Source organism: Dromiciops gliroides, chromosome 1 (genome assembly GCF_019393635.1).
Source record: "Dromiciops gliroides isolate mDroGli1 chromosome 1, mDroGli1.pri, whole genome shotgun sequence".
In the NCBI taxonomy this organism is placed as follows: domain Eukaryota; kingdom Metazoa; phylum Chordata; class Mammalia; order Microbiotheria; family Microbiotheriidae; genus Dromiciops; species Dromiciops gliroides.
This window is the reverse complement of record NC_057861.1, coordinates 458,005,066-458,027,280: the sequence shown is the minus strand read 5'-3', so window position 1 is coordinate 458,027,280 and position 22,215 is coordinate 458,005,066. Positions and strand designations below refer to the sequence as shown.

At 34.0% G+C, this 22,215-nt stretch overlaps 1 protein-coding gene across 6 annotated transcripts in view; it reads left to right on the top strand.

The window, feature by feature from the left end:
- Positions 1-22,215, top strand: part of MCTP1 (multiple C2 and transmembrane domain containing 1) — a 793,635-nt gene that overhangs the window by 459,884 nt on the left and 311,536 nt on the right. For 2 of the 6 annotated variants that reach the window (XM_044001024.1, XM_044001070.1), the window contains exons 6-7: positions 4,683-4,721; positions 20,828-20,887. The exons of 2 other annotated variants lie outside the window; for them this stretch is intronic. In XM_044001024.1, coding sequence (XP_043856959.1) covers positions 4,683-4,721; positions 20,828-20,887 — 99 coding nt within the window. The remainder of the gene's footprint in view (positions 1-4,682; positions 4,722-20,827; positions 20,888-22,215) is intronic. 2 more of the 6 variants (XM_044001050.1, XM_044001033.1) reach the window with 1 other exon arrangement.

Sequence of the window (22,215 nt, the reverse complement as noted above, 5' to 3'; positions counted from 1 at the left end):
AGCATTTCTGCAGATACCCCACTCAAAAATTTGATTTGTAAATCCTTTGTAAAACACATATTCTTTCTTCAGTCATAGCTCTGTGATGTTTAACATAATCTGTGATAGTTATGTAATTGCCTAAAGGAAAATATTACTCAAATAAAGATTGAAAGTGAAGAATGGATTTGGGTTGTGGAATCTTTTACAAATGTAATCATTCCCCACAGCTCATCTATCACAGACCATATTTTATACTGTTTATTTCCTCTTATTGTCTTTGAAGAAATTTGAGCTCCTGATCATTAGTATAAGCGATTTGAATTTATATTACAACAGCTTTTCATGCTAACAACATATGCCCAAGTGCAATCACATTTTCACAGCTGAAGTTCATGGTTAAAAAAAAAGGAGGGGGCACTTTTAAGATGTAGGTCTCATTTAGCTTTAAGAATACCTAAAGCATCACTTTCTTGCCTTCCACTGTAACCCCCCTGAATACTGTTTATGGGCAGACATAAAAGATAGATACACAGTTTACCCAAACTCACAGGGAAAGGCACAAGCTACATCTTTATTCTCCTCTACTGAGGACCATTCGCTCAAAAATTGGAATTCCCTGCCTTTGGAAGTCAAATAATATCATTCTAGGAGACATTTGGAAAACTATAAATTATGAAAGTACGTTCTTTCACAATTGATAATACATGGAAAATGTCTAATATATTTATATATGTATATTCTACGTGTCTACATCAGTCAGTCAACTGGTATGTGTTTATTAGGTACCAGTTATGGACCAGGGACTGAACTAAGAACTGAGGATATGCAGACAAAAAACAATCTCTGCTCTCAAGTAGCAATGGATTGGTAGAAAAAAAACAAGTTTGTATAAAAGTAGATACAGAATAAATATATAGAAAATAAATACAAGGTAATTAGAGAGAAAGAGCACCAGTAATTTAAGGGAATCACCAAAGGTTTCACATAAAAGCTAGCTTTTTCACTGTCTTGAGAAATTCTGTGAAGCAGAGATGAGGATGGATTATATTCCAGGCATGGAGTGTGGACAGTTCAAAGACCAGAAAAAGGAGATAGAATGTTGTGTGTAAGGAACAGAGGGAAGGTCATTTTGTTGAAACCATAAAATATGGGAAAAGTAGAGTGAGTATAATGAAACTCACAATATTGTGAAGGGCTTTGAACAGCAGAGAAGCTTTTTTCAGCCTAGTAGAAATAGTGAGCCACTGGAGTTTATTAAATTAGGTAAATTGTTAAAAAATGATTATCTGAAATAAAAAGGAAACTGAGGACAAAGTTACCAAGCCATCTATGATTTGATCTGCAAAGCTAGCATATGCATATCTAACCAGATCACCTGACTACTCAGAGGTCAGAGACTGGGAGTGATTTACAGAGATGGTTTTTATAATAAAAAAGAATTGGAAAAGTTACAGAAACTTGTTTTGAACATAATTCAATTGGATAATAGCTTCTCCTCCACTTTCTTAATCCTATGCCAGAAGTCCTTTCCTGCAAGTGGTACCTTTTGCAACTAGGAAGTATACTGGGAGAGATTTGTGGTCAGTGCTTAGCAGTAACCACCACCCCCATCTTCCTTAGAATATTCCATTACTCAATTTAGACTCTAGTTGAAGAAAGAAAAAAGGGGGGACTTATTCAATAAGACTGGAAAAAATAACAATCTCTGGCTAACCTTTCTCCAGCTGACAGAAAGGGGAACTTGACTTCTAGTTGACCCTCCTTTCTGCTAGAAAGGGAAATTTAACCTTTCGAAAAACCTTGTAATCTTATGATTATTTTATTCTTCTAAATTTTCTGTGACAAAATGATAAAATCTTCTCAATCTGTCTATTTACTAAATCTATAGGTAACCTAGACTTAGACTATGTTAGTCTGGTTTATTATTTTAGGACTAGTTTTTCCTAAAGAGAGAAGCTTAATCCTATAATCAAATGCAGCAGAAGTTGAGATACTGAGAAATATGAAAACTGAGGAAAAACCCATCAGATTTGTCGATTTGACACATTGTGCTTTTGGCTCACTGGTAACTTTGGAGAAGGTAGCTCCAATTGAGTGAAGATTGTTAGAGGCCATATTGCAAAAGGTTAAGGAATTAATGAGAGAAGAAATGTAGGTGCAAGCAGCTTTTTCTAGGAATTTGGTTGAGAAAAAGAGGATTTAGAATGATAGCATGAGGGGATAGTAGGTTCTCATCTTTTAAGAATAGGGAAGGTCCAGGAATATTTGAATATAGTGGGGAAGGAACCAGTAAATAAAGATCTATAATATATCATATATAATAGGTAATAATAGCTAACATTTTATGCTTTAAGTTTTACAAAGTACTTTACATACATTATCTAATTTGATCATTACTATCATCCTGAGAGAAGATGAATGAAAAAGATTAGGGCAGCAACAAAACATAACAGCAGAATGACTGAGGTAGAAGGATATGAAGAAAAGTCTGGAATATCCAGATAGGTGAATTTGTACTCATTCAACAATCAGGACAACTCATTTCCTAGGAAGGAATACCAAAGTTGAATAATTTCCTCAATGTCTCTATAGGGAATACTATTCTAGGTGGGGAAGGGGGGCAGAGAAGACAGGTGGCAAGAAGTGTAAATACTATAGATATTGTCATCTCCATTTTACAGATGAATCTGAGGCTTAGAGATTTTGAGTGACTTACCCAGGGTTATACAACTAATAAGTATCAGAAATGGGATTCTATTACAAGTCTTTTTGACTTTAAGGCCAGTGTTCTATCCACTTTCCATGCATTATACATATGTACACATATATACATATGTGTATATATTTTTGTATATATTTATATATACATATATTATAAAATATAAAAAATATATATGTATATATAAATACAAGTACATGTGTATACATTTTTATTTGTATTTATACTTTTGGAAGGGATTTCTGTGTGTGTGTGTGTGTGTGTGTGTGTGTGTATAAGTTTTCTGAGTCCATTTCATAAGAGTTTGCAACATTTTTTACCCTTAGTAAATATTTATTTTCTGAGTTTGGGTATATTAATAATGTCATTAATAACATTTATAATTACTATCTAGGGATACAAAAAAATCTAATAAATTTCACTAAAAGTTAAAAATTACAAATTTATACATTGAAACCTTGACATTGACCCACCTAAGAACAAAATCCTGTTGGCATTTTTATAATTAAACCTACTAGGGGGCAGCTAGGTGGCATAGTGGATAAAGCACCGGCCCTGGATTGAGGAGTACCTGAGTTTAAATTCGGCTTTGGACACTTGATACTTACTAGCTGTGTGACCCTGGGCAAGTCACTTAACCCTCATTGCCCTGCAAAAAAAAAAAATAATAATAATTAATCCTACTTGTACTGATTCCAAAACAGACCAGATCTTTATTATGTTCTGTATACCAAATGGTTCTCCATCTAGGTTCTGGTATATTTCTTTGACTCTTAACCTTCACCTGGATATGGCAAACATTTCCAGAAATACTTTATTACTTGTCTTGCAATACTTACTTCCTTTGTGGAGCTTATCTATGCATATTAAATGACATTAGAGAGGACATTAAAAATAAGATTGGCTATGGAGGGTTCATTGCTTAAAGATAAAACCCTTCCATTTATCACTAATCCTTTTCTGAAATTAATTAGAAGGGCAAAAACCTTTTCTTTGGCTTTTATCACTTACAACTAAGCAACAGAAAGACAACTTTGAGACTCACAGCATGAATTGTACAAAGCCAGGGCCATTTTTTTTTTTTGCGGGGCAATGGGGGCCAAGTGACTTGCCCAGGGTCACACAGCTAGTAAGTGTCAAGTGTCTGAGGCCGGATTTGAACTCAGGTACTCCTGAATCCAGGGCTGGTGCTTTATCCACTGTGCCCCCTAGCTTCCCCATGCCACCTAGCTGCCCCAAGCCGGGACCATCTTGATGACAGACTTTTTGGTTAGAAATCTCCTCCCCTCAGGCTTCAAATGCTGTTTTGAAACAAAAGTTTTGATGTAATAGTAGTAGCAGTAGTAGTAGTAGTAGTAGCAGCAGCAGCAGCAGCAGCAGCAAAAACAATAATATAGGTAAAAGTAATGGATATTCCTAGAAACCAAGCTGTGGTCCATTATTTAAGGAGACTTTTGCTAGCATGTGGGTAAATATTAACTATTACTGGGCTGAATTTGAGGTTGGAGCAGAGGAGGGGAAGTTTGAAATTTCAAAGTACTTCTGAAGAAGTCTATGCTGTACCAACTTTTATAGAGACGTTATGGCATGTGAATATTCATGTTGCCTCCATTAGTAGAAAAAAAAGTCATTGCTTTGTATGTCATTGGTTGATCATACAGAAGATGTAATTAAAAATTTATGACTTTTTAGTTACAAATTATTTCAGAGAAATGAGACCAGTTGTCTTATGTCCAATATAGAATTCTTTCAATAAAAGAATAACCAACCCAAGCTCTCACCAGATAAACTGCTTGAGTGAAAGTGCTTCTAGTTGTGTTCTGGTATTATTATTTTTCCTTTTGTCTTGTATAGTTGTTGTTGGCAAGTGTTCATTGTTACAGAACTTAGAAATAAAAGGTGGAGGGTCCTTTAAGACAGTTGGCTACCCTATTGTATAACTGAGTGGAAAGGTAATTAAATTGCTTTATTTCATTTACAGACCATGCTAATGAGGAAGAGTTGGAAAAGATCAAGTAAGGTAATTCTTAGCATGTGGTCTTTCAGCATTTCTTTCTGAAAAGAACTCTCAGCCATTTTACTAAATCTTTCTCATAACTCTGCAAACTCTACCATAGAATTTCATCACTATAAAAAATCACGACAAACCCTAACCTCTTCCCCTCTCATACATTTTAATCCAACCATATGAAGCATTTTAAAAAAGAGAAATCACTCTAGTGAGTGAACCCCACCAATATCTCAGAGGGGGATCTGCTTTGCCTTCACTAACTTCTCCACATCATCCTTAGCATTTGGTTTCTGTCACACAACAGGGTCTAGAAAATCTCTGTCACTTCAACTGATTAGAGACCAAATGATGGTCCCATGGGACAATGCCAATAAAAATTGTTCCTTTGTTCAATTTTATTGCATTTATACTTTGGAAAATAAGATTGGAGTGCTCCAAACTGGGCCCTGAAGCCCTACCATCTCTCTGGGACATGAGCAAATGGTGAGTAGAATGTTCCAGGCACTTCCTCTTCTCTCTTCAGAAGACCAAAAAAAGAAAATCAAGGATGAGAGCACAAGTCTGATTCCAATAGCTATTTTATTCTTGACTCCTTATTTGAAGCCTTAACTAAATAATTAATTATTTCAGTGGTAGTGACACTATTTGAGTATCAGTTGGTGGTTTTTGGGTTTTTTTGTTGTTGTTCTATGTGGATGACTACCATAAAAACTTCAAGTATCATGGAAATTGGTCACAAAAGTATTGCGAAGGAGATTTGTTTTTAAAGTATTGTTTGTTCATATTTCTTCTAAAAAGTCAGTACTCATTTTAAAAGATCATGGCAACTTTTTTTAGACCCTGGTACATGACAAGCTTTTTTTCCTTTCTAATTCAGTCACATTTTCTTGCTATGGTTTTACATTTTGTTGTATTAGTACACAACTTTTTTTAAATGATGAAAAAAAATTTGTAAGGTTTCTGAATATTTTTAAAGGTTCATGGTATGCATGGAAGTCCTTCTCTTACGTGTGCTTTTCATTGTAGGACAAAAACAAAGGTAATTTGTTGTGCAAAGCGGATCATCAGCAACTTTAAAAATCAGATTTGTATTTTTAATAGATGCATGTAATTTCTATATATTTCATGACAGAAATATTTGGAAAGGAGTACCATTGTGATATTTGATTACACTTAGAAATGTATATTTTCTCCATGTTTCTGATTAGTTATTTATTAATTCAGGTCAGAGCTATCAGTTTTTTTTAGTTCAAATAAATAAAAGTTAAGGATTATTCAGGGAAATGGAAAATTCTTGTTTCTATTTATATTAGATTCCTCTCTTGATAGTTACATTTTAATATTATATTACTAATATTATATATTATATTATATTACTAATAGTAAAACTATTAGTTTTATAGTCACTCATTTTAAAAACTGCATGTAAGCAGGCATTTTTCATCTCTGTAGATAATATAGGGTGTCCCAAAAGTCTTTTTGCCATTTTAAGCAGCTTAAAACAGCATTGAAACAGTGGGGATACCATGAATTATAATGTACCTCAATAAAATATTTATCTCATATTTAGAACTTTGCTTTCCCCAGAAAATTCAGATGTGGTATTATAGCAAGACGTTACACTTCACTTGGCAACAATGACATTTTTGTTTTTAGCACTTTGTTTTATTTTTTGTGGGGGGGGGCAATGAGGGTTAAATGACTTTCCCAAGGTCACACAGCTACTAAGTGTCAAGTGTCTGAAGGCAGATTTGAACTCAGGTCCTTCTGAATCTGTGACTGGTGCTTTTTCCACTGCACCACCTGGCTGCCCCCTTTAGTACGTTGTTTTAGCATCCCCCAAAAATAATAGAGATGACTCTTCTTTTTATGAGTATATTGTGTGCAATTTCTTTTTTACCATTTTTGATAAGCCAAATCAAGGTATATAAGAAAAATGTGTGCTTGTTTTCATTAAAAACAAAAAGCTAAAATTTCTAGTACTTGTAAATTGTTTGAGATGTTTTTCATATGAATAACATATGTGTATATTCTGTCAGAAATTTTTCTCTACCTTGCCACTAAAGGTATAGGATCCAGCATGTGCAATTAAATCTGGATTCTTGTTATATACGCAATTCCCAATGTTTTCGATTCTTGGTCCAAAATGCCTTTTTTCTTTACTATATAACATTTAATGGGGAAATTGAGTGATGAGAGGAAAAAAAATAGTTCACATTCATTTCCAAATGAAAACATAAAGTAATATGTTCCCCAGAGAAATGCAACCTAAATCAACAAAAAGGTCTTGAAAAATTCCATCATGTCTCAAGTATATATATGACAGTAATCTCACCTTTAAAACTGAACAAGAAACATACATTGGATAAAAAGTGTTGACTATAAACTGTCTAGCCCAGACTTTTCTTTAGTAGGAGTTTTGGGTTCCATGACCTCATTTAAAAAAATTTATTTGATAACAATATCTCAATATAACTGGTTTCCTTTATGCATTTCAAAATATTATTCTGATTTGGACTCTGTAAGCTTTACCAGCCTACTGATGGGCTCCATCACACACACACACACACACACACACACACACACACACACACAAAGATTAAGAATATCTGTCCTGGAGTGTCTTTTTCATAAAAGTCTTTCAGAAAACTCTTTGAGCATCTCTTTCCTCCCTATAGAAAATAGAAACAATAGGTCTCTCAATACTCTAGCAAGAAAACTTTTATATTACTTTTCATTGCTATCTGGTTCATAACAGAGATCCATAATTTCCCTTAAAGATTATCAAGGGCCATACAGAGTGTCCTTATAGTTTAACATAGAGTCAGACTAAAAGAAGTATCTAACACAGATTTTGTAGCAAACTAAATTGAAGGTCCTATATTATGTGTAGTTATTGGTAATGGGTCTAAATAAGGAATAGAAGATGCGTACAAGAACATTAGGAGAGGTTCAAAATCAGTGGAAGTCTCATGGCAACAGATTTAATAAACATTGTCATCAGACGCAAGATAAAGAAATGGCTTTTGGAGATGTATTTCAGATTTTTTAAAGTAATGGAGTAGGCATAATTTAGATATCTTCCAAATAAGGACTACAGAAATGTTTAAGAACAATCTTATTTTTTTAAATTATTCTTTGAATCCTCCAATGTAGTTCAGGCCTTATCACATTTTTCTTGGAGTGTTATAGTAGCCTTCTAAGTGGTCTCCCTGCTTCCAGTCTCTCCATTCTCTAAACAGCTACAATATTGATTTTCTTAAAGCATAGATCTCACCATTTCATTCCCTTATTACTGCCTTGCTTAAGAAGCTTGTTGGCTTCTTTAGAATAAAATACATGCCCCTCTCTTTGCTCTTGAAAGCCCTTTTACAATCAAACTTCAACCTATCGTTCCAATCAGATTTCACAGTACTTAGCCTCACACACTCTACCTAAATCTGACCCATCTCCCACTGCCGTGCCTTTGTCCAGGCTATATCCCATGTTTGTAATGTTCTCCTTCCTTACCAATGCTCAGATAATCCCTAGCTTCTTTAAAAAAACTTACTTCCCAGCGGGCAGCTAGGTGGCACAGTGGATAAAGCACTGTCCCTGGAGTCAGGAAGACCTGAATTCAAATCCAGGCTCAGGCACTTGACACTTACTAGCTGTGTGACCCTGGGCAAGTCACTAAACCCTCATTGCTACACACACACACACACACACACACACACACACACACACCAGAAACACACACTTCCCACAGTAGCTCTTTTTTGATAGGCCCAGTTGGTGGTGATATTCCTCCATCCCCCCAGAATTTTTCTCCATAGATAGAATCACAGATCTGGGGTGTGTATATGTGTATATGTATGTGTGTATATATACATGTGAGTGTCTATGTGTATGTTGCATTGTCTTTTCCACAATCAGAGATAATGTTTCCATTACAAAGCTTAAAGTTTTAAGCCTTGAGACCTTAAAACTGCACTAACACTTTTGGGACAACTTGTAACTACATAAGACATGATAGAAATTTCTGAGGCAAGTTCTTTTTGCATTAGAGATTATTTCATTTTTGACTTTATTTTCACTGGGCCTAGTATGGTGCCCTGAACATAGTAGATATTCATTGAGTGTTTATTGAAATTAATTAAAATATTACTTTTCTGGACAAGCGAGTATATAGCTGGCTTAGGCCCAGAGAAGATGTCCATCTTGGCCTGAATAAAATGACTGACAGAATCTATTTCTAAATAGTACTATGCACTGCCTTGCCCCACTTCTAATCAGCAAGAAATGTGGAAGCATCATAGCACAATGTAAAAAACACTGACTCCAGATTCAGAGGCCACAAGATCAAATCCTGGCTCTGACTTTGCTACCTTGGGCAACTAACTTCTCTCCCTGGGCCTCAGTTTCCACCCCTGAACCCCCATAAAATGAGGGGGCTGGATTCAAGGGTTTCTAAAGCCCCTTCCACTTCTGTGTTGTTATAAGACCTTTTCTACCAGATATGAACCCCATAAAACAAAGGCCTGATTTACTTCAAGGTCAGTTTCATCTCTGTTGCTGCCTCTTTACCCATCCAATTCAGGTATGTGTGGTCCAGGTAGTGTTTATAACAAAATGATGAGAGTATGGTTCAATGAAGAAAGTGAGGGGTGGGGTGAGATAGGGTATAAGTAACAAATGGTAAGGTATGTATGTGCATATCTATATCTATCTATCTATCTATACATATACACACATTTGTGTGCCTATGTGTGTGAGAGAGATATACACATACACACTTAACTCCATATCCTGAAAAATGGTTTATTTAAAGGTTAGCTTGATGAAATGGAAATTAAATAAAGTCACTAGGCGAATGTCAAGATCCAAGTGAAGGAAAAAAGTGCTAACTGTAACGTGGTTTCAAGTGGGTATTGAGGTTGTCTTTCTAGTAAAAATGTATGCTTTGAAGTATAATTTCACTCCAGGGAGAAGGATCTGAGATGCAGAAGAGTATTATTTTGGGATCAGCATCTGTTGCAGTGTATAGTAATGTTATATTTACTGGAAAGAATAAAACGTATTGGGAGAGGAATATGTCACCTTTAGCTAAATAATCTTTCTTTTAATTAGTATTCATTCTGTACTTGTGTCACATGTGAGATCATAGCATGCCTTTCTCTATGCTGCCTCCAAATATCCTTAGGAGCACCCCCCAAACAACCTTCCCACCAACCCACAAAAATTATCTTAGTATCATTTTAGTATAAATTAATTCTAATGCCAATCTCCCCATTATTGAAATTGCATGGAAACTTATAAAACATTACTAAAGAATTTATTATTTATTCTAAAAATCCTATTTATAGCAGAAAATACACCCAGAGTGATATGTAATACAGTAATAATTTATGGCACCCACCCCCCATCTTAATGTAGGCAGGCGACCTCCACCTTCAACAGGCCAGGTATACATTGTTGTTGTTCATTTTCTTTAGTTACATCCTATTATCTGTGATCCCATTTGAGGTTTGCTTTGTAAAGATGCAGGAATGGTTTGTTATTTACTTCTCCAGCTCATTTTATTTTTTTACTATTATTTTTTTTTCGCAGAGCAATGAGGGTTAAGTGACTTTCCCAGGGTCACACAGCTAGTAAGTGTCAAGTGTCTGAGGCTGGATTTGAACTCAGGTCCTCCTGAATCCAGAACTGGTGCTTTATCCACTGCGCCACCTAGCTGCCTCTCCAGCTCATTTTATAGATGAGGAAACTGAGACAAACAGGTGATTTGCCCAAGTTCACACACCTAATAAGTGTCTGATGCTGGATTTGAACTCAGGTCTTCCTGACTCCAGACCTTGTGCTCTATCCACTGTACTGCCTAGCTGCCCATGGTATACATTCCCCGAGCTCAAAGTCATCAAAAACTATTAAGGTCACCTTAAGAAAAATAGAAGAAATAAATTCATGTACAAATAGGCACGAAGTTTATCTTTTTCTGACTTTCAGAGTCATTTAAATAAAGTTCCTTGAGTTGTGATGTCTTAACTCTTTTAAGCTCATTACAACCCTGGGGATAACTTGCTACCTGCCTTCTTAATTGTTTACTTTCAAAGGGTGCAGAACTTCAGTGGATTTGGAATGGCTCCAATTAATTCTCTGGAGCTGGCAAGGAATGATTTTGGACAAGTAGAAAGACTGAATTATCTCTTAGAACTTACTAGCAATTTGGTGGCATAAAGTTGCAATGTCCTGTGTCAAATTTAACTGATACAAAGCCAATAAAATGGTTTTTCCACTTCTTCTCCTCCAAGCAATATCCCATTAAAATTATCCGTCTGAGGGGGCAGCTAGGTGGTGCAATGGATAGAGCACTGGCCCTGGATTCAGAAGGACCTGAGTTCAAATCTGGACTCAGACACTTGACACTTACTAGCTGTGTGACCTTGGGCAAGTCACTTAACCGTCATTGCCCCACCAAAACAAAACAAAAAAATTATCCGTCTTCCTCAACTCATAACCAACAACTGAGATTTCTTGCTTGACCATTCTCTTCAGTGACAATCTATTTGTATGGGAAAGAATATTGTGAAAAGAAGTAGTGAACATGGGTGATTTCTCCTGCATCCTAGGTAGGAGTACTTAACAAGTAAGCTAGGTTAATATGTTATATGTATGGAAGAAGTTTTATTTGCAGTAATTGATGTGAAGAAATTCATCCTTTCAATAGCTGATATGATTAGTCATCATTTGTTAATATTTTTGAGGAGTCAGGAAGGCTTATGTTCAAATCTGAACTCAGAGACTTGTTATTCATCCTTCATACTTGAAGAGGACCAATGACATCACTATGTTGGGGTCAAGTACAGTTTGTTTGACTATGGCTGCTCAGCCTAATACAAGCTCAGAAGGCTCAGCACAGGTTGGACACCAATAGTTCATTTGAACATTTGGATGGAGATGTCTCTAGATTTGCACATCTCATGTTTCCTTTGTGCTACTTCTATTCTGATTTGCTCAGAGTACACAGCACCTTTGTTGTAGGCACACCATACTGAATGGCCCTCTCCTGGCATCTCCCATGTCTCACAATCAGTAGTAAAAATAGCTCTGTCTGACTCAGTTTCCTCATCTACAAAAATGGGCATAATAATAGCACTTTCCTCCCAAGGCTGTTTTTTTTTTGGGGGGGGGGGCAAGGGCAATGAGGGTTAAGTGACTTGCTCAGGGTCACGCACCTAGTAAGTGTCAAGTGTGAGGCTGGATTTGAACTCAGGTCCTCCTGAATCCAGGGCTGGTGCTTTATCCACTGTGCTGTTTTGAGAATAAAGTGAGTAAAGTACTTAGAAATCTTAAAGCTCTATATAATGTTAATTATTTATTATTATTATTATTATTATTATCCTCCCTGCTGTTTATGGTATGATTGCTCACATTATCTATATACACATGCTATACCTAGCTATATTTCACAGATAGCATTTTGAATTCTAGTGCTACGTGTTAATTTTAGCTATGTTCTAAAGTCAGAGTTGACTCTCTAGTAAAAGTACAGATCAAATTACAGGGATTTTGTGCTTTGTTTTGTTTTTTAAGCTTGTTTTAGACAAGATAGGATTCTTCCATTTATCTTGCAGTATTTGGCACATAGCCAGTCTTTGAGATGCTTCCTGTGAATGCAATGTCTTATTGCAGAGCCTTCAACTTTGTCGAAAAGACTTAAATATAACCATATAATGATGTTATATGTTTTATGTGGTATAAAATCACATTTCTTTTACTCAGTTCCTTTCAAGAGTGATATACCCACACAAGGAAAAGCTAAATCGGCATTGTTATTTTTTTAATATACCTGTCTCTCCGCTATATGGGATGAATCATTTCATGGCATTTCCCATTACTTAACTACCTGCTCATCATTTTTATCATCCTGACTTTCAGTGATGAGATTTCTTTCCTTATTTTTGTTTCAGCCATACTGCCAATAATAGGTTATCTCAATTGAAATCTTATTACTTGTGGCACTCACATAATGTGAGGTCGTATTTACTGTTGAAATCAAAAGGATAAATAGCTAGTTTGTGGACAGTGAAATAGTAATTGCAGTTCAAGATTGATTTATATGTTATTTGAAGCAAATGTGTTATCTAACTGAAGCCAAACATCCAACATTAATGGGAAGCAAGAAAAAAAAATATGCATGAACCTAAACATCTCTGAAGAGGAAAAATATCTGATTCAATATATTTATTTTATTTTATTAATGCTTCTCTAACCTAGTGAGTAATTATGAAATGTATTAGAGCTATTTCTGGAGGAGGGCATTTCTTTTTAATTTGGTAAAAATAATAATTAAAAATGAGTATAAAAATCTTCATTCTCACATTCTAACATCAAATTTTCCATTTTGAAGACTGGAATCTCACCCACTTTTAGTTGTTACAGGAAGGGGGAAAGCCTACTGTTTTCACAAAAAATGAGAAACAAGAAACACTGGATTCATTATGCTGGCCAGAGTCATCATGATGAGACAAAATTAATTTGGACTGATAAATAACAATACTTTAAGTTTTTTGAGATATTTTATTCTTCAAGGCAATTTTTCTTATTGTTAGGTGGAATTATTCAATGTAAAAGGCTAACAAGACCAAAAGAGAACAATATAGGTATTGTGCAGATAAATTATGTGGAGGGAAAACTGAAAGTAGAAAAATATTTTATAAAATAATTGGCTATATTAAGGTGTCAGAGATAATGACTTTGCTTTATAAAAGGTTGGGTTTTATTTAAGAGATAGTGGGCTAACAAACTAATCTGAATTCAATCAGATGAAAAATTGCACTTTAAAAATGTTAACTTGTCCAACTTGTACTTCCTACTACCACACTAACACTTCGTTTTGACTCCTTTAAGAAAATTCATTCTTTGCAGATTATAACACATACCAGTGTGAATATATCTAATTGCATTATTCTGTTACCTGATGGCTTATATCTTTTTAAAAGTAATACATCTCTATTATAATGATTTTATTATACTCACTTAGCATCATTTAATGAACTATAACACCACTTTTTTAGTCCTTAGCTGAATGAAGCAATTTTTAATAAAGCTTTTGGCAAGGATATTGTTAATTTTAACCAAAGAGCACTTTCAGCTCTAAGTCTGTAGGGCATAGTTAAACCTGACACACTGGATGACACATTAAAAATGCATCGGTAAAACCTCTAAGTGCTTTAATTTAAGGAAAGGTGGAGGAACAGATTAACACATTTTTAAGTGTCTCACACAGTCACTCAGATATAATGAAGAAAAAATTGTCATTATTTAACAATTATCAACTGCTCTTTAACAGGACCTTGTTTTTTGTGAGTAAATACGTGATTTAAAAAATACCAAAGAAAATGAAATCCTGTTTGTTCATAACATCCTTAACCAGTGACGCAGAATTATGTATCTTTGGTCTTGTGTGATGGCGAGGGGTGGGGGGCGGGGGGGGGGTGGAGCTCAGTGTATTCAAATTTTAAAGAAATGTGAGATTCTAAATAAAAATTATTTTACCACCTCGTTTGTACCCTGAAATGCAAGTTAACTTGAAAGTCTATAGGGATTAGCCACAATTAAGACTCCAGATAATAGAAGTTGTATGAACTCATTGTTTTAATTAACAGTTTTTAAAATGCCGCTGAGCCCATTAGATTTCTGCCATAAGTAGTTGTGGTTTGACAATGGTTTCTCAAACTACAAAAAAAATTTGTGATAAAATTTTTATAAAATAATATTAGTTATGTTTAAATTGAATGCACTTAATTTACCCCCCAAAGGAATATTCTGATTAAAATTTGCATTTATTATTTCTCATTTTGGTTTTAGTAATATTTCCCATGGTATAAAACATCACATATTTTTGTCTATTCTCCATAAAAATGGCTATTCTTATTTCACTGATCTTGCTGAATTTTTTAAATGTTGTGGACTCTTGTGGGAACAGTCCTGGATGACTTTGCACAAAGTGAAAGAACAAAAATGTCTTCAGCAGTGGCTGGATTACATGGTGTCTTTGTGCCCAATTCAAGATGTTTAATTGTGTGGTTGTTGATTTGCCTTTCTCAAGGTCAGCGTGCATTATCCTACATGCTGGCCTTTTTAACATTGAAGAGGAGGCTTCTCCAACATAACAAGAGGCAACCTAGACTGACTTTTAAAAAAAGAGAGAGAAAAAGAAGTCATTCCAGAAGTCTGGAATATCTACCAGAATAATGGATTCAAACTTGAATTCTATTTCATAGATTACATTGTCCTCTCATTTGAAAATGACTGTGAAGCTTAAATGAGTGCATTTGGGAAGAAGAAAACTGTTGGTGCAAGTAGGTTAAATTCTCTAGAAGGGGAAAATTCTTACTTTCATGGGCTATCCATTTCCCATTGCCTCATAGGCAATAAAAAATAAAAAAGACTTAAGGTGAATTTGGTAGAAAAAAAAAAAAGGCAAACCAAGTAGTGCTGAGGATAAGTACATGCTGGCTCCCCTGGGGTATGGAGACTGTAATATTTAAAAGGACAAGTCAGGGTTTTGGATGGGGTCATTTTTGCATTGTGTATAGAAAAGGTAAGAAATACTATTTGAAAAACTGGCAAACCAGATAAAGAATTTGAAATGGATAAATTCTTAGTAGTTATCTTCTCAGTTATTTTTGTTTAGATAGGTGGTACCTTCATCTAATATGGGAGCAGTCACCAATGGCTAGGAATGAAGAAATAAAATCCAGATAATTCAAATTGAATATACATAAATTGTTGAATTTTTTTGACCAGTTCATTTATCTTATCTTTTCTTGATGAAGGGCATTTTGTGCTTCTGAAAAGGACTTCCCGAACAGACCTGAATTGTTTCTTATATTTCAATAGTATTGAAAAGATAGGAATTTCAAGCGCCACTATGAACAGTGTTAGAGATTTAGCCCATGGATTGGGCTAAACATTTTAATGTTTTAAAGATGTTAAAGCTGTATTTAAATAGTTACAGAACAATATTTCTTAGAGAATTTGAGTCCTACCCTAACTTGTTCCTAATACAAATATAATAACTAGTTTATTTACAACTATATATGTTGGTTATGATTTTATACATTTTCATTGTACATGGAACACAGATTTAAGTTCATATCTACTTAGAAATAATAGCTCTTGTTTTTTCTGCTGCTGTTAAATTAATGTAATTGAGGGAATCATAATAATTATCAGTAACTTTTTTAGCATTTTATGATTTTCAGAGTGCTTTGTATACATTTACTCATTTATTTGAAATGCTTTTGTTGCTTATTGGATTCGTGGAAAGATTTGAGAGAAGTAGGGAAAATGTAATTATGTAAGGATCTTCTGAACCCTTTTTTAATTGTTGAAAAATAATTATTGCTAATTAGCATGTATCTTATTTTGAGAGATTTTATTTAGTTTGAGGTGAGGTCTGAATTATAGGGGCTAGGAGGCAAATGGATATTTTGAAAAATAGTTATCATTACATCTTGAGAATTAGAATTTTAAAAAGACCACAGAAAAAGTACTAGTAACCTCATCCCACCAACTTCAATAATCTGTATTCATCAAGTCGTTGTCATGGGTGAGTGGTTGGGGTTATTTTGTTTTTGTGCTATTATTACTTTTCTATTTTAGCATAGATATGCTTAAACTGGTACTTTCACTGGAAAAAAACCCTATATTTTCTTTATTGTACTTTAAAATTGACTTTTAAAATCTATAGTTATGATTTTAAAGTATATTACACTGAAAGTCATATGTAGATGATTGTTTTCTTATATTTTATAATGAAATCAATACTTTAGTTAAAATGATCATAATGCCAGGTGTTTGGGGGACATTATTAGAAGAAACAGATAAACCCTTGATGACCCCACTGTGAATTTTATACCCCACCCAGAGCAATAAATGGCATAGCATTCCATAGGAAAAAGTAGTTTTATTTGAAGAAAAGGCACAAATTTGTATGAGAACATCCGCTGTTAAGTAACACAAAAATTGTAGTTGATGAATAGAGAAATGCAACAGGTAAATTATAGCCTAGGGACTTAGTAGGTCTACACATGGACAATATTTTTATGTCTTTAGACCTAAGGAAGAAGTTCCAGTATTAAAATTTGAGCATTAAAGAAAAAATTCTAGGATTCTCATTTTGTCTGTTCTATTCTCTACCTCCTAGAAGCAGAGGGAAATGTAATTATGCAGGGATCCTCTGAATTAATATGAGAAATCAGATGATTTATCATCAGAATTGAGGCAGAGAGAAATTCAATCTTGAACAGTTGCCACTTACTTATATTTAACCTGCATGGAAATTTGACAGATTTTATGTATTTTTTTTAAAAGCTGACTTAATTACTATCTTGTATCACTGCCCTAAATGGAAATTATAAGCCCAAGATCCTTCCTTGTCTTGTCTTAACAAATTTTTTATCAGAAGAATTATTGATTCTTGGAAATTTACCATTCATATCACGGATATTCAACTGGCTTTTTAAATGAAGATTTTAACTTTCAAAACATAATTTTTACATAATATATTTTTTTAAATTTTATTGACTTGACCACCACCAAATAATCTGAGCATTTCTGTATACAAAGTAGAACAGAAAAAGATTACACATGAAGTTGTAAATCTATATTATAAACATTTTGCTTTTCTTTTTTAGTCTTTAAGTAAGCTTTAGTAGCTTGAAACTGCACTAAGACTTTGAGGGACACCCTGTATAACAAATTCACCATGTTATTTTCAAAGTTGTCCTACTTGTCTCTTTTCCTCAATGTATGTTTTTGTTCTGTTCTCTTCCATGCATTTTGTAATGCTTCAAAGACTCTCTTGTCTTACTTCTTTCTGTTTTTTTTAATTTTATGCTTAATTTATGATATAAAACAACCATTCCATAACAGTATAATAAAAATTATTGCACATGAAACAGCATATCTATTGTTTAACTTGCTATTCCTTTTAAATATATAATAAAGTTATCATATAAATTTCTTTTTTTTCTTTTTTCTCTACCACTGCCATGGATAGAGATGGCTACCATTAGACACAAATATGTGTATATATATGTTATATACATATATATGTTTATTATATACATATATATTATGTGTGTGTAGTTTGTATAAAATCATTCTATATATACCTCTTTCTCAATCTCTTCCCCTTTCCTTTAAATCCTATCCCCAAAATAAAAGAAAAATAAACCAACTATATCAGATAAGTAGTCATGCAAAATAGATCTCCAGTTGGGCTTTTCTAAGAATATAATGATTCCTTTTCCACCTTCACTTCATCACCTCTCTGTCAAGAGGTGGGTAGTGGGTTTTATCATCAATCCTTTGATATCATGGTTGATCATTCCCTTAATCAGAGTTCTTAAGTCTTTCAAATTTTTTTCCTTACAATGTTATTATATAAATTGATGTCTGTATTTTGCTTATTTCATTCTCCATAATATCATACAAATATTCCCAAGTTTGCCTGATACTTTCCATTTCTTATGGCTTAGTAATATTCCATTACATTCATTTACCTTAATTTATTTAATCATGTCTGATTGATGGATGACCCCTTCTTAGTTTTCAAATCTTTGCCATTACAAAAAGAGGTGCTATAAATGTGTTTAAACATATCGATCCTTTTATTTCTCTTTGGTATCTTTGGGGTATAGGCCTAGTAGTGGCATTGCTGGATCTAAGAGTTTGAAGAATTTAGTGACTTTTGGGGTATAGTTTCAAACTCCTTTTTCAAAATAACCAGACCAATTTTAAATTGTAACTATGGTATATTAATTTTCACTATTTAACTCAGTTCTTCTATCAATTGCCCTGTTCCTTTTTTGGTGATCTTTGCCAATTTAATGGGTGTGAGGTTAAATCTTGTAGTTTTTTAATGTGCATTTCTCTAATTTAATCACTAGTGATTTGGAGCACTTTTTCATATGGCTGTTAATAGTTTGGATTTCTCTTCAGAACTGCCTATTCTTATCCCTTCACAACTCACCTATTAGGGAATAGCTCTTGTTCTTATATTTGAATCCATTCATTGTTTATCTTGGATAGTGTACATTTATCAACACTTTATACATTTTAATGAAGAGAACTGACAATAGAAATCTCAATAGCACACACTACAATGAAAGAAAAGTGCGTTTGGTTTGTTTTTTAACTAAAAAATCCTAATAAAAACCATTAGAATTTCTTTTCGGTAGTCTGTCACAAGAAGTAGTGTTCTTTAAGTCAGACAACATATCTTAGTATGTTACCATTGAGGGAGAAATACAAAGCTGAATTGCTGTTCTAAAAAGTGGGCAACCTTCAGGAATACAGGTTTCCAAATAAACTCTTTATCAACAATGTTCAAGTTCAAAAGTGTTTCTTTAGAGAAGCTTTTTGGAAGCTCCAAGCTCTACTTTACCTCTCTATCAGAAGACAGCTGAGTATTAACAGGGACATAAGTCACATCATACTTGTTCAGAATTTCAAATGATCCCATATTTCATCTGTGCTAGTCCTATCTCCACCTTCACAAATGGAACTTGCCCACGGATTGGTAGAATTGGGGCAGATTCTCTGGCCAAAATATCTATCAGTAAGTGATATCACCCTTCTGGTGATAACTTTCTTCAAACTTGAACCAATCTTGAGATGACAGACATCACTGGACTTAACCTTACTTGAAGACTTGTCAATTTGGTAAGGCCTGCTAGAATTTATGATTTTACTTACATACAGCAGAAGTGTCAAACTGGCCCACAGGGATCCATTTCTATTTGAGTTTTACATCACTGGCATCAACTTTAAGAACTCAAAGTCATTTCAATACTAGTAAGAAACATTAGATTAGGACTCAAATACAAGAGATGACATCTAACTGCATCAAGCAGTAAATATTTTAAGTGTCTCTTATGAGCCCCATGTTTTCCTAGGCTCTGGGAATACAAGGATACAAAAAAGCAAAATAAAAAATCTATTCTCAAGTTGCTTTCATTCTAAGGGGTATCTTCTGAAAATGGAGTCTTCTCATGGGAGGCATGGTTCTAGGTGCCACTTTACTGAACACTATGCCAGTAAATGAAATAAAAAAATCTACAGGATCAGTTTCACTCACACACATACACACACACCCCTTTTTAATTCTTTGGAAGGAGACATTTTCTCAGTGAATTTTTGATGGGGCATTCAGATTTTTAACGATCATCTTGAGAATGATAACCATGGTCACAGACTCTTACACCAATGCATGACAAATCATCACCATCCTATGTTCTAGTTCTTTATCATAAATGTTATCAGTTAAACATATTTCTTGAGCAAGGAGAGAAAGCCCTTATATGAGAGAATATGAGAGATGCTTTAAAGAAAGTAATATTTAAAGTCTATAAATTACTGCTTTTTCCGACATCTATACTATTTTTAGACTAGTGGAGACTTTTCTCAAAGTTTGTTTCTTTTAATAAATTGTTTCTAGTGGCAAAATTACTATGACTGCATTCATTTAACCACAAATGATTTCTTTGGGGCTTTACTCACTGTAGTAGGATAGCTCTCAATTTTAACAAGGAGGCAAGCTCTATTTTACTTTTACAACATTTTCTTGATGAAACCACATAAACTTCTGAACACGGTCTGCTCAGAGTAAAAAAAAAAAAAGTTTTATCAGTTTAGAGATACCTCAGTAAAAGTCTATGGAAATGTAGCAGAAGGATAAGCCTCTTGCCATAATATCATTAAAAATGCTCTTGAGGCCAATGATTTTAAATCTTTTTTAAGGAAAAGGAGGAATTTTGTTTCATCTGAAAAAGAAATTGTTTTGAATGTTATTAATAATTCTGCTGTTTATAGTAAAAGTGTTAGAGATTAAGAGATTTATTGAAGAGTCCCCAAGAATGAAATGGTAAGTGGATTTATGTCCAAACAAGTCCAAAAAGAGCTCTTCTCTAAACCTCAATGTCATTGATGGGAAAAACTTAATTTATTCCAGGAGAGACATGAAGAACATTCAGAACCCCTATGGGAAGTAAAGATTTTGGGTTTTTTGCTAACATATTTATGAAACAAATTCAGAGTTTAGCTAAATATTTGTTTATTTCTAGGAACTCTCAGAAAATGAAGTGCTTGGATCGTATTTCTCAGTGAAGTCTTTCTGGTGGAGGGTAATGTTTCAATATGTTATATTGCTACTCTTGCTATTGTTTTGGGCTAGAAAAATTTGACTGTTTCAACACAATATGGCAAAGATGTTTTCACGTTCCTCATTGGCCCTGTATTTTGAATACTAAGTCATTTATGACATCTAAATTTAACAGTCGCTTGTACTTCTTATTTATTATGACTAAAAAGTTATATTAGTTCTAAAACTTATTCATGACTGATGGAGGATTTTGATTCCTTCTACTGACCTATTCCATTAGATGTAGTTTTATATGACATCTTTGTATAGTAATAACAATCTGATATAGAGGGGTCATTAAAGTTCCATCTTTCTCCTGCTCAAGAAATAGGCTTTGGGTGCCTTGTTCTTTCTATGACATGGCCATTTTGCTTAAAGTTTTAGAGCTTAACCTTGTTTGAAAATGTCTTTTTTTATTCCACAGAAATTTTAGGCTAGTTGTACACTGTTTGAAACATTTTCACAGTCCATATTTCTTTATTTTTTAAAAAAATGTCTCATTAAATTTAAAAAAAACCAACTATAGCCCTAAAGAGAAAAATGAAACTTCTGTGTGTGAATTTTTTCAAAATAAGAGATTTCAGTTCAACTGCCTACTTTTTCATTAGTCCCATCATCCAACTTTTCCTGCTATAATTCCACATTCTGCTCTGTGCTGATTGCTAATTTTTTCCCTCTTTGAGCTTTCCTCTTTCTTTGAAATTTACATCTGGAACACCATTTCATAGTCTTAGAAATGTGGTGGAAATGTTGGTATTTTCTTGCTTTTTTTGGTCCTCAAAGAGCATAAGGATCTCTTAAATCACTTATCCCCAAATTCTAAAATGATTAGGCCCAACGGAGTTTTTATATATAGAATATCAGTGCTCTGTCAGAGTTATGAGCTGGCCAGTGTAGAACTGACGGTCCTTCCTCCCCACAAGTAAATGAGACTACAGTAGTTGTTGTCTTTCCTGGCTTAACTCTTGTAAAGACCTTCAGTGACTAAAGATAACTTGAGGATTAGAACCTTATCATTTTTTTCATCACTTCATTTAAGGCTTCTTGATAAGTGACCTGTGGTATTTAGTTATTCCAATTACTTTCTTGAAATAAATGAAATGACCTATTTGTTCATTCATTTTCTTAAATTGCCCAGAGATTTTCATCTGAGAATAATTTTAGATGTAGGCCCCCATCTTTTGAATTATTCAACATCCTTAACATTATTGAGGGGCTTTTGTAAAGTTGTCATTTTTACCTTATTTTGCTAGTTGTTCAAAATTAATAATACTCTTAGCCACATTATTTAGGACAACAGACCAGAATATT